Source organism: Cimex lectularius, unplaced genomic scaffold, assembly GCF_000648675.2.
Source record: "Cimex lectularius strain Harlan isolate CLEC.00 unplaced genomic scaffold, Clec_2.1 scaffold71, whole genome shotgun sequence".
NCBI classification, from domain to species: domain Eukaryota; kingdom Metazoa; phylum Arthropoda; class Insecta; order Hemiptera; family Cimicidae; genus Cimex; species Cimex lectularius.
The window spans coordinates 1,456,529-1,469,480 of record NW_019392655.1 but is presented as its reverse complement, the minus strand read 5'-3'; the positions used below and the strand labels follow the sequence as shown (position 1 = coordinate 1,469,480).

At 33.2% G+C, this 12,952-nt stretch overlaps 1 protein-coding gene across 3 annotated transcripts in view; it reads left to right on the top strand.

Annotated features, from left to right (window-relative positions):
• The first annotated feature begins 1,926 nt into the window (after window positions 1-1,926).
• LOC106668251 (peptide transporter family 1-like) overlaps window positions 1,927-12,952 on the top strand; it is a 44,789-nt gene continuing 33,763 nt past the window's right edge. The window contains exons 1-3 of one of the 3 annotated variants that reach the window (XM_014396817.2): window positions 1,927-2,607; window positions 2,724-2,774; window positions 5,696-5,912. In XM_014396817.2, the coding sequence (XP_014252303.1) occupies window positions 5,822-5,912 (91 nt within the window). In that variant the 5' untranslated portion in view covers window positions 1,927-2,607; window positions 2,724-2,774; window positions 5,696-5,821. Of the gene's footprint in view, window positions 2,775-5,695; window positions 5,913-12,952 lie in introns of all 3 variants that reach the window. The other 2 variants (XM_014396815.2, XM_024224609.1) reach the window with 2 other exon arrangements.

Sequence of the window (12,952 nt, the reverse complement as noted above, 5' to 3'; positions counted from 1 at the left end):
TCTCAAGATGCAAAAAGACCTAAACTCCATCAACGAATGGGCCCATAAAGTTCCTTAGTCATCAATCCGTCCAAATCCACTGCCACAATTATCGGGTCCGGGCAACTCCTCAATTCCCTCCCCAGCATCCCACCTCTCATGCTAAATAACCATCCCATCCCCTTCTGCTCTTCGGTTAAAAACCTACGAGTAGTCTTTGACCAAAACCTTTCCTGGCATTCTCACATTTCCCAAATTTCCCGCCATTCCATTGCCTCCCTCAGCCTGCTTCGTCGGTCCTGGCTTCTCTTACCTTTCTCCACCTGCAAATTCCTTGTATCTTCCCTTATACTTCCCTTCTTCGATTATAGCTGTTTGGCATACGGTGGTCTCTCGGAGGGGGAGAACGCGCGATTGAAGCGTACTATGAATTGTTGCGTAAGATTTGTGTACGGCACCTCACGGGGATCCCGGGTATTGGGGTTATATTCCCAACTTCCCTGGCTATTCCCCTCCTTCCGAGCACAGTATTTCCTAGGTTGCTTTCTTTTCCAGTCCATCCACACTCGTCGTCCTCCTTACATCATCCAATTTCTCCGATTCAACTCTTCACATCTCACTCGTAAGACCCGCTCATCCCCAATCGATCTTATCCTTCTGTTACATACGACCCGTACCTTCGAAAGATCCTTTCTGATCCGAGCCCCTAAACTCTGGAACTCCCTTCCCCTTTCTATTCGTCACGCTGCCTCCTTTTCCTCATTTAAATCCCACCTGTACAATCACCTCCTCGCCCTCCAAGCAGAGACCTCACGTTAACATTTGTTATTTTTGTTTAATATTCTCGTAATTTTTTCTTCTGTCTTGCCTTATTGGTATACATTGTGTCAAGATTTCTATCTTTTTTTTACTTTTAACTTCATAGAAGGAACTTCCTTTATTTATTTCATGTAAATTATTCTTAGGGGACACCAGTCCCAGAATAAAGTTATTTTTCTTCTTCTTAAAACTAGAAAGGTACAATAAGTCAACGGTATTTGGCTGTCAGTTTGAGTGCCAATTTTGCCGAATACGAAGCAACAGCTCAATGGAGAGTCAACCTAACATACGAAAAAAATCTTAGGGAATGAAATTGTAGCAGCGACAGTCAATGACCTGATACTAAGGAGAAGGATTAACCCTATTGCACTGAACTAAGGAACTAGGAAGGTACCATAAGCCTGGGGAATACAAACCCCTATTCTTGTACCGTTATCACCATACCATACCATACCAAATTACAAATATATATTTACTATGACGAAAAAAAGAGAGTTCTATTTAAAACCTAGTCGGAAAAATATGAACTTCCAAAACACCGGAATTGGCAGATCACGATGATCAGAAACAACCAAACTACAACTTCATCAACTCGCAGAAGTCAACAAATAATCACGCGATTCTTTGCGAGTATAAACTCGCGATATGATGAAAGTACAAATACACGTTGATATCATTGGTATGTAAAGATGATGAAATATACACTTCAGAAGATTATGAAGTGTCAAAAACCTCTGGCAGACTGCAACATTGAGGTCAGATCAGAATAACTGGAAATGATAAAGTAACAAATTAATATTTTTATCATTGTGAAGAGGATGGAGATTTGAAAAATCTCTAACGAGAGGATTCACACCTGAGGATGATTCGAAAGTATAGAAATATTAGAAACTTTAGAAAAAGAGGTGGTAATGTCATATCTCCCAGTAAAGATGACAACATGCCAAACCACTTCTGAAAGAAAAAAAAAACATAAAAAAAACAGGGATGATAAAAAGATCAGGTTGATTCAAGACGATCAAGAATGCAAAATTTTTTCACTACCACATTTAAGAAAAGATGTTTAGTTATGTTAATGTTTTACCCAACAATAAAGTTGACAAGTGCTAAATCACATATGACAAACCATAGTGAGGATAAACATGTCAGGATGATTGTAGATTGTTAAACCTCAGATACATGTTGCTACTATTCTTAAGCAAATAGGTGTTAATGTAATAATCACTTCTAAAGATGACCAAAAATTCAAACACTTTTGAACGACCAAAACAAGAAGGATATGAAGACCAGGATGATTCATGTTAATGTTTTACCCAACACTAAAGTTGACGTGCCAAATCAATCAGACCATTTAGAGGGTAAACAGGTCAATAACCACTTCTAAACATGACAAGAGTCAAAACACTTTTGAAAGCCCAAAACAAGGATGATGTGAAAACCAGGTCGATTCGAGATAATCAAAGTGCAAAAATGTTGCTGTCACCTTTAAGAAAAGATGTGTAAATGAAATACAAATCACTGAAGATGATGTGTCAAAACGCTTACGACCGAGTCAGAACAACGAGAATTTTTATTTTCGAGATGTTGATAAAATTCTCTTTGTTTTGCACCAGATGAATCCATCCAGTGTGTAGTTTCTTTTTACAATTATTTGTCCTGTTCAAATTAAGATATACAAAAGTACCAAACATGAAACATTTATGAACACAAATAAACCACTTTACAACAAGAAAACGACGATGACTAGCTATCCTGTCTATTAGCAGTAAGGCCTTGGAATCAAAGCGAGGAAAACAAGCAGTCGAGGAAGTAAGTGGGCGATGCCGGTTCTAATGGTACACCTCTTAAGTACTTTTGCTGATTTCTCACCATTATAGTAAATGATAAACGCCAAACGTTTAATAAATTCACTGCATTTTTGACAGAAGCAACCTTGAGATAAGAACACAGCGAAAATAGACATACGAAAATGATAGGTAATGACCAATTTACATAATATTTTGTTTAAATTGTCTGACACATGGAATGCTAGGTTTTTGTATCAAATTTTATTTGCATTATTCAGTAGCCAGTGTTCATGATTTAAATGCTTGCCGTGTACTTTTTCCATATGGTGCGTTTGTTTTAATGATCAAGAGATGTCACTTTACCTGTTTTTATTGCGTACTTTAGCCATATTGCGTCAGCATTTGGTCGATACGTTTTCTGTTTCTGTGTTGTTTTGATATATTTAATTCAGTGGGTATTTACACTTTTGCATTAATTGTATATGATACTTAAATATTATTAGTAGCTTATGAATGTGTACTTTTATTTTTATAACTAAAACTTTCAATCGAGCGATAGTTTTTGTTTAAAGGGAAGCAAAAATTCTTATACTAAGCCAATTATTAAAAATGATGAGTGAGTATGGGTCTACAAAGCCTGCAAAGACGAGTATGTTTAATTATAACAGAGCCAATGCATACCCCTACTGCAAGGGAAATAACAAATTCTTAAAAATTTGTTAGATTTAGGCAAGTATTCTATATCTCTCGTTTTAATTTTTCTGCCGCTTTGTCCTATATATTTAATATCACAATCGTTACAATTTTTGTTTAAATTTATTTGTTACCTATACATAATAGTATACTATACAAATATATACACATGATTAATATATCAAACAGCACAACACTGGAACTAATGCCAGCACTGCACCGGTAGAACACTTGCTTTGAGGAGCCAGCCATTGCAGCCACTCAGTGTGTATGATTGGGGTCAAGGAGGTCCCGAGGCCAGGTGGGTTGTCAAGATGGGAGCATGCTCGAGCAGTATGGTTAGGATGGTTCGAAAGGTTGGTGTGGAGTTTGGAATCTGGACCGGATTAGTTCGTTGACTAAAGGAATGTTGAGGTCTTTGTGGATAATGAGGTTAGTGACATAATAAGGTGCTTTGACAATTTGTCTAAGGACTTTCGATTGGAAGGACTGGATGCGCTGGATATTGGAAGGATGGCTGTACCCCATAGTTCCACTCCTTATGTCCATATTGGTCTTAAGTCTTGTACAGTGTTAGTTTTGTCTTAATTGACAAAGTCGATTTCGGTCTTACAAGTCTTCGTATTAGTCCAAGTATTGTATTAATTTGCTGTTTTTTAAGTCTTGTGTGGGGATTCCACGTCAGTTTGCTGTCGAGGTAAAGTCCCAGGTATTTGACTTGAGTGGAAACTGTATCTTTTTGTTGTTGATGTATAATGGAGTGTTACAATTAAGTTTGCTTTTTTGACAAGTTGTCAATCTTGTCTTTAGGTTTTGAAAGGTTGTTTCTAAGTGAACAAGCACCCCTAAAAGCTAATCTACAACCTTCTCGTTTAAGAATTTTACCTACTTTTTCTCTTAGTCCTAATGTATGGAAAGCAACTAAAACCTGAAGATTCGATTTCGTGAGGTGGCTGAGTCGGATTGTAAATTGATGAAGAACCGATTCAAACAATAATTAAAACCATCTTTTCATTGGAAACAGTACGTCATCCTGGGATTTGTTCCCCAGTTTTTACTGCATAATCTTTGTCAATGCTTAACGATTTGTTGCTTTTGACTTTCATAGTTTTAATTTATAATCAAGTATTAAAAGTACTTGTTTACTGGCTGATTTAAAAAAAGATGAGGTAGTGTTGTTAATTGTGTTATAATCCATTAATTGCTTTGACTAGCCAACTAATCGAAATGATGAAGATGGATCAATTCATTAAAACCAGCTTCTCATGGAACATCCTGGTTCAATGTCGATTGGTTCAATCCAATTATGTCGAGAGTCGTGTTGTAACTCCTACAACTGATGAAGATCGTTGAATGCTCGAAATCTAAATGTTGAAAACAACTAACTATAAGCAAGAAGTTAAGACAATTATGACGAAAACTAAATTTAGTATGATGATTAATATCAAAGAGAGTTTTGATGTTTTTGATTTTTGTAGTTTCTGCATATAGTTTTACTTTCAGTATGGTAGTAGGTACTTGCGCAAATAGTAAATGATGCAATAACAAATAAACCTTGGTTTATTTTAATTAGGTCAGCTTGGCGAGAAATGCAGTGTCAGATTTTGATTTAATGGAATTAATATCAAGTTGAAATATCGTTCTATTAGAAAAAAAAGTGTCTGCAAAAGATATGGCGTAATTAATTAGAAAACGAACAGCCTAGAAGATTACCTATTGTTATATTTTATGCTTAGTTTTAGTTAAAAAGTAGAACTAATTGTTTATTTACGTTGTAGTTTTAAAGGATGAAGTATGTAAAGAGAAATATTTTTTAATTTTTTTACATCCGGATCTGATAAATGACCTTTAGTACTTCATTCTTCAGCTTTTGGTTTGTTGTTTGTTCTTTGTGTATTTTGTTGATAAGCGTTTGGTGAAATCTGTGATACCATAGCCTTCAAGATTTGTCATGTAGGATGAGACGTATGGCATTTGACACCAGAGTCAAATTGGGAAATAACCTTAACGATTATCGAGATCTAGGTCAAAATATCAGAGCTTTTCTATAATCAGTCAACTTTCACAAAGCCTTCTAATTATCTATTAACATCGGCGCTTCGCTGTGTTTCCGTCATGATGATTTTCTTGTTTGGTCGTAGCCCAGGGCAACTCCACCCTGAGAAAGCGACATTCCATCACGTAAAATTTCAAACCACAAATCGAGAGCATGAAACGACGTAAATTATTGGGAAGGTGCGGGAAAATTGCACCTGAAAAAAATAAATCGATTCCAAATCTGTCCCTATGTCTGTTATTAATTGGCAAAACCCATTTATCATTTTATTCTTCCTGAAGTTTATTATTATTTTATAGGGTCGGCATGGTGTAATTGTTATAATTGTCATCTTTGGGATTTTTTTCTTTTTTTGTATCAGGACCACATTCTTGACTACATGCTTCCTTCCGTTGAAGACAAAAGCAATCTTCGGACTTTGCTCACCCGTGACCTAAATTACGGGCTTTCAGTCAACATTCCCAAGAGAGACCAAGGACGTTGAAGCATGGACTTCCACGGCGAACGTAGTGGGGCCATTCACTCAGTCAGTCTATTAGTTATGGACAGAGGCTCGGACAAAATACAAGGCGTCAATAGTGAGTACACATTTTGCATTTAAGATCTCCTAGGTTTAAAAAAATAATTGCATAGATATTTTTTTTTAAAGTGTCTTATCTTCCGTACAATTTGTATTCGTATTCACATAAAAAAAATTTTTTTTTAATACCAAATAGAAAAATTCAGAAACCCTTTCACTTCATTTTATATGCCCATACAATAGAATATACCATAAATATTAGAAAATTTTACCAATCTTTATCAGCTTATGCATAGTTGGTTTTGAAGACAAAAATTGCAATATTTTTGATTTTATCTCGATGGTTCTTAAAATTTGGATTGAGTTTCTTCAAAATATTATTTACACGAATATCTTTTTTATATTCTTATGTGTAAAAGGCGATGAATTCGATGTCAATTTGTTTAAGACCTGAAAGAACAAACCACCGTCCTAACTCAAAGCGTCTTGTAAAATGAGATAAGGTTGATATAGCTTAGATCTCAGTGTAAACAACACTTTCGCTTTGAATGTGTAATTTACACAAAAATAAATTTTCCGTACGTATTGAAGTTTAACAAAAATCCTCTACAGAAAATATTTCAGTAAAAGTGTGAAAGTGAAAGCTTTTCACTAATTTTGGAAATAGCTTTTCATTTTCATTGAATCCATAGACATCAGAAAACTTTTTGGGTAGTTTTCGAGATGAATTCAAAAGAAAAATTTCCGAATTATCTTGTGAATAAATTATTTAAAAAAATTATGTACAATTTAATATAATTATTGACCTTATTCAAAAATGATGAAATTGTTGCCGCGATCATAATTAATTACTAACTTAGTTTCAATCAAAATCAATTAATTCACAGTTTTATTAATAATTTTTGTAAGACAATTATTTAAAAAATCTCCTTGTTTCTCGTAGTTAATTAAATTTAAAAAAAATGAAACTACAAAAATGCCACATTGGAAATGGTCGAATTGAATGAAATCTACCACTGTGGACCTTTAATTTTCGCATCAATGGTAGAATATTACGAAATTGGAATATATTTAAATAAATATGCAACATATAGTGCATGTGCAGTATGATAAAAAAAATTTATTGTTTTTCAAGTTAGGGTTTATTATGGAAAATTGCATCAACAAATTTACTGCTTTAGATATTTTATACAGGCCAAAACAATAAAATCCAGAGGTCTTCTTTATAAATATTGTCCAGAATTTTCTATTAGAAGATTTTTTAAATTATAATTGCGATGTGTTTGGCTTTGTTACTTCTATTTTATTGGCTAAAATTTGCTCGTTTTTTGCCAAAACAATTCAATATATTTTTGATGTACTAATGAATAAGCTCTCACTCTCTCTCTTTCCCTCTCCCTCTGTCTGTCTGTCTGTCTGTCTGTCTGTCTGTCTGTCTATCTATCTCTCTGTCTGTCTGTCTGTCTGTCTGTCTATCTGTCTGTCTGTCTCTCTCTCACTCTCTCTCTCTCTCTCTCTCTCTCTCTGTTTCTCTTTTCTCTCTTTCTCTTTTCTCTCTTTCTCTCTTTCTCTCTCTGTTTCTCTGTTTCTCTTTCTCTTTCTCTTACTCTCTCTCTTTCTCTCACTCTCTCTCTCTCTCTCTCTCTCTCTCTCTCTCTCTCATAAAATCATGAATAGAAAAGTTGGAAAGTTGGAAACCACTTGTCTCGAATTGTACAGTCGTTCCCTTTTTCAATATGGTACGTGTATATTATGCTCTAAGTCTCCGTTGGTATGAAGTTCCTCGCAGTCGCAGCAATAAAAAATAAAAAATCCATTTTCTCCTTTTACTTTCTATAAAACCAGCTTGGTCATTTTAAGTGTCGTATTTGTCTATTAAACTAATCGGCAGAAATTCAAGGCTATTCTAATTCATAAATATGTTGTGCTATGATAAATTTGCCAAATTGGCTTATTTTCGCCTCCCTTTTCAGAATATCAATGTTTTTTTTTATAATTTCAAACGAATTCAAAATATTTTAGATAAATTAATTAATTTTTTTTTACTTTTTTTAAATTTGTAGTTAAACACAATATCGATCATCTTCACATACATCAACATTTGTACTTTTTATGTTTAAAAAAATCTCTCCAAAATCTTGAATATAAAAGTTCAAAAATACAACTTTGTTTCCAAGTATAAAGTCATTTCTTTTTTGATGATCCTGAGGGTTTGTATTAAGCTCTAAGTTCCCCTTTGCATAAATGCCCTCGCTGATGAATCGTATGGAAATTTAAGCCTACAAAAAACTAAAAAAATTATAAATTTTCCTTCTTCGCTCTTGAAAAAAATCTTGATTCAAAGCGCTATATTTGCCCACTAATCTGCATATTCGTCTAATCCGCAAATATTCAAGATTTTTTTTCTAACAGCTGTACTAATCCACAAATATGAAATGATCCTGTTAAATCATCAGTTGGTCTATTTGATCCAGGATTTTAAACCAGAAAATGCTGGAGTCAAAAATTACTTGTATAATTTTAGCACAATTAATAATCGCCTGCCATGACGTTTTTATATTATTTTTATTCTACATTTACCTCCTAAACATGATGACAATTAGTTTTGGTATTTAAATATCTTACGTGTTATATTTTACGTGATAACTTTTGATCCTTCACACAACAAATATTTCTCTGAAAAGATTAAATCAAGCAAACGTACATTATTTTCTTATCACATTCCTTATACATGCTCATATTTTTATATGGTATTCACATTTTCTACTGGGGATGTTTCAAATAATCATGTAATTTTTTTCCTGATGTTGCAAATGTTCCTCTGGTCCTTGAATCTAACAAAGTTGTTTTCAAAATATATTGTTCTACTAAGTTTTTTATTTATTTTTTGACAGTACAATAAGTATATAATTTTTAATATATAATGTTTATTTAGAGTTTATCCAAGGATAGCATATCATTCAAATATCTGTAAAGAAGGACAAAATCCTGGGAGTTTTCTGCGATTTCGGTCAAAACGTCATTGTCCGGCTAACTTTACCCACAAATCAATGTAAATTGATGTTGAACCGGCACAGGGTCATTTACTGTCAGAACTGCCAGACGGTTCCTCACTGAAGATGGCGCAATGCCGAAACGAATAACTCAAAAAGCCGCGAGTGGCGACAGACCCAATAATGGCCCTGTTCAACATGAGTTCACCGACTCGCAGAGCAAAACCCATCAACTCTAAATGTAAATTGACTCAAATTACCATCTGAAAATTATAATTGCTAAATTATTACTATCGTGTTTTTTGCGAAAACTTTCCTTTATTATTGTTGTTGTTTACTAATTATATCTGTAAACACAATAATTTACAATTTACAAGTGTGCTAGATTTTTTTCAGCGTGTAAAATTTGTAAAGGGCCATTTCTAACGTGCAATCAATTAAAAAATTAGCAATCAATTCCAAAAGGCTATGTTTTATCGACAGAAAGAATATAAAATGCTTAATCTGATTTTAAATTGGTCTCTTCATTCTTATTGCCTGCGATTACCAAAATTATTTTTTTTCACTAGTTTTATTCCTTGTATATAATTTTTATAAGCTCTTTTTGAAACATGATTTTTACGACGAAAATAATTTATTACAACCACTAAAAAATTAATCAATTTTCTTTCAATCAAGAATCTGCATTTCGCCATATTTGAAGCAACATTTCGGTCCTTGTGGAGTAAAAATTCACATATTTTGAATTCTAAAAATTTTGAACTACCGTTCTTTGCCAATATGGTTGAATAACATTTTATAAAACAGCGGTGGTGGGTTCGAATCCTAGAATAGCTCATAGAATTTTATTTGAAATTAATTAGGATAAAGAATTAAAAAGTGGTAATTAATTTTCAATTAGAGACATTACGTAATTAGGTGAGGTCTGGCGTGGAAAACATCTTTCCTGTTGGAAAATTTTACTTTTAATTTATTTTTTATTTTTTGTTTGATGGTTTTTTACAGAATCTGCTGATTCTTTTATCAAAATGCATGCGACCACATTTATCAACAGATAACCAACATTTCTCGTGAATTTGATGTTTTGAAACTAACTAGATGACGTTTTGAATACTTTTTTTTTTGCATACGATCCATTTTTGATCATCTGTGATTAAAGAACGATTAAGTTATTAAGTCTTGACACTCAGGAACTCAGGAAATAGATGCCAATTTTCCTTATTTAATATTCAACTTTTGGTACGTGAAATATTTTATGTTGATTTGTCGGGGTTGTTCAAAACGATTTTTTTCCCTGATTTATACGTCGATATGATGTATAAGAAGTAAGTATTGCACCTTTCAAGTAAAATGTTTGTCCAAGTTCAGCCATTTCCGATAATCTTGGTCCGCTCATCCTCGCTAGTTTGGTTTTTCGCATTCTTCACAGGTCGATTTGTGCTATTTAAAGTTGGAAACATGTTAATAATTTCTATAAATATTGTTTAGTATTAGTTCTGTCTTGAAGTTTTTACATTCTGTTAGTGTTTTTATTGAACAAAAACGACAAGACTAATAAAATAGTAATTGAAAATTTCTCCCTTCAGTGGTCATCAAACCACCACTGAATCTCAAAATTTTAGTTACAAATTGGGCGTTACAATTTATCTTAAAATCGTGTACTAGGCATTCTGAAAATCTCTGTATTTAAAAAACCTGATCTTTTTTGCTATTATTATTTTTTTAGGAGAGTATTTCAACTACGGGTTATGTGAACCTTGGGTTGCCGGTGTTTTTGAAAAGTGAACATTTGTAAGTTTATCAGGTTCGAATTTAAGGTTCTTTTTTGGGTGTAAAGGACCTTTTGTGTAACAAAAAAAATGTTGACTAAGGATGTAAATAATGAAAAAATATTTTGAAATAAATCATCAATACTTTCTTGATAATCCAATATACAAAATAACTGAATGGTAAATTAACAAGGGACACTTTTGATTATTCCAATTACATGACTTCGATAAAATTGCGAAACCTAAAAATACCCATTTTTTTTTTTCAGTTAGGTACCTTGCATACCAAAACGAGATAATTGTCATTGATTTATCAAATAATTTTAACAGTGAAAAGTGGCACTGACACAAGTGTAAGTTACACACGGAAAATGATGAAAGATAGCAATCTTTCGCATCACTCTTTAGATATTTATTAAACCCTTAATAGCTCGTTAATTCATTGGCCAAAAAAATAATTAAATAAATACAAAATATAGAAAGAAATGTTAGAAATGAAAAGATTAAATCTACAAGCACCTGCCCTATAATTCTTTATCTTTATAATTTTAAATATTTTCTGTGAGATTACAGTCAGAATAAAATTATGTTTAATTAAATTTACCGTTAGGATTTAACGTACATTTACGGTTAAGTAATAAAGGTTGCTGCAAGCAAGCAGCCTAATTTTACTTTTCAATATTAGAAGTATCGACCACTTTTTCACTCACGAACACTGGATCAAGGTATGGCTTTGAAGAGAAAAGCAAATTGTTGTTACTGCCAAGCTTTCGACTTTTTTAACAGACAGTCCTTGGCAATGTTAGAACTTGGAAGGAAATTTGAGATCATCTAAAAAAAACTTAAATATGTCAATCCGTAAATTAAGTGTGTTTTGCACCTTAAAATGAGTAGAAAGCTTGCTAGTAATAACTAAATCGGCTTTTTATTCAAAACCATACCTTGATCCAGAGTGTTCGTGAGTTATAATAATAAGTATCAATCGGAAAAGCCTTACATAATTTCGAGCCGTTTTTATCATTTTATTATTTAAATGTAAACAAGACGCAATACTGAGTCAGGTATCCTTGGCCATTTGAGATGCTGCTTTGGTAAGAGAATCGAGGCAAACGAAAATAACACCCGCTTTAGAAAATTATTGCTATCGATTTATGTTTAGTGGTCTATTTGACCGTATTAATTATTTTAATTAATTATTCTTTTTATGTAAGGTCTTGGTTGGGTTGAAAAAGGTTAGCGTGAAGCGGGAGATTCGAACCGACGATCTTCGGCTCAATGCGCCTAACTCTAAGTCACGATAGCTGGTTATGGCAGCAGCGTATTGAGCCGAAGGTCGTGTGTTCGAATCCCGCTCGTGACACTAACTTTTTCATCTCAGCCAAGACCTTACTTAAAAAGAATAATTAATTGAAATTATTGCTATCATTGGAACATGAGTTCGAGGTTTTTAAGGTAGTCGCTAGATGGTACGCTTTGCTTCCCAAATTTGGGGGTATCGGCGGTTCCATCTAGTCGAATCTTTTCTTTATTCGTAAATTATTTTACCCACCGAATTTTACAACTAACTACAACTAGCAATTAACTAACTGAACTTATTGTAGAAACATCAACATTTATTTCTTTACATCATCAAACGTTTCATATTTAAACAGGTCACACACTGCCTGACTACAGACCGCTGAAATTTCGGCGGTTGAAATAATTAATGCTATTTTTCCTGGTTTAAGGAGATCATTTCACTAGACTATCATTTTTATATTAACTTTTTGTTCTCCTTAAACAACCATGAAGAATGGTTCTCCAAATTCTAGGCTTTTGAATCCTCCGTTCGTAACAATCGACATAATCGGGTTAATGAAAGTTTTTGTCAAAATTTAATTATAGTTGCAATTAAATGACCGTAAATCGTTATTTAGAGATAAATTTTTTTTCGTGTATTAATTTCATTGTTGGTTAACATAAAAACAAAAATTTTCTACGACGCAGAATTTTCTAACTAAAAGTGATAAATCGACAATGTGCTGCTTTTTTTTGCATATTTTAACAAACGTTTTGTAAGCAAAGTCAGAAAATGGTCGAAACTTGACCTCATTGTTAGCTTCGTAATTATAGAGTTGTACAAAACCTTAGATACAGACTTTCGCGGATATCGGTGTAAATTAATTTTTTTTACTGAGTTCGACTCAAATTCCTAGTGCAAGCTCTAACATAATTTTCTCAAAAGCTATTTACTATACTTGTTTAAATACATTCAATATTTTTATTTTCTGTCTACAAATCCTGTAACGCTCCAAAAAATATTGACAAACTGGTGGCTTATTGTGACCTCTGAAATC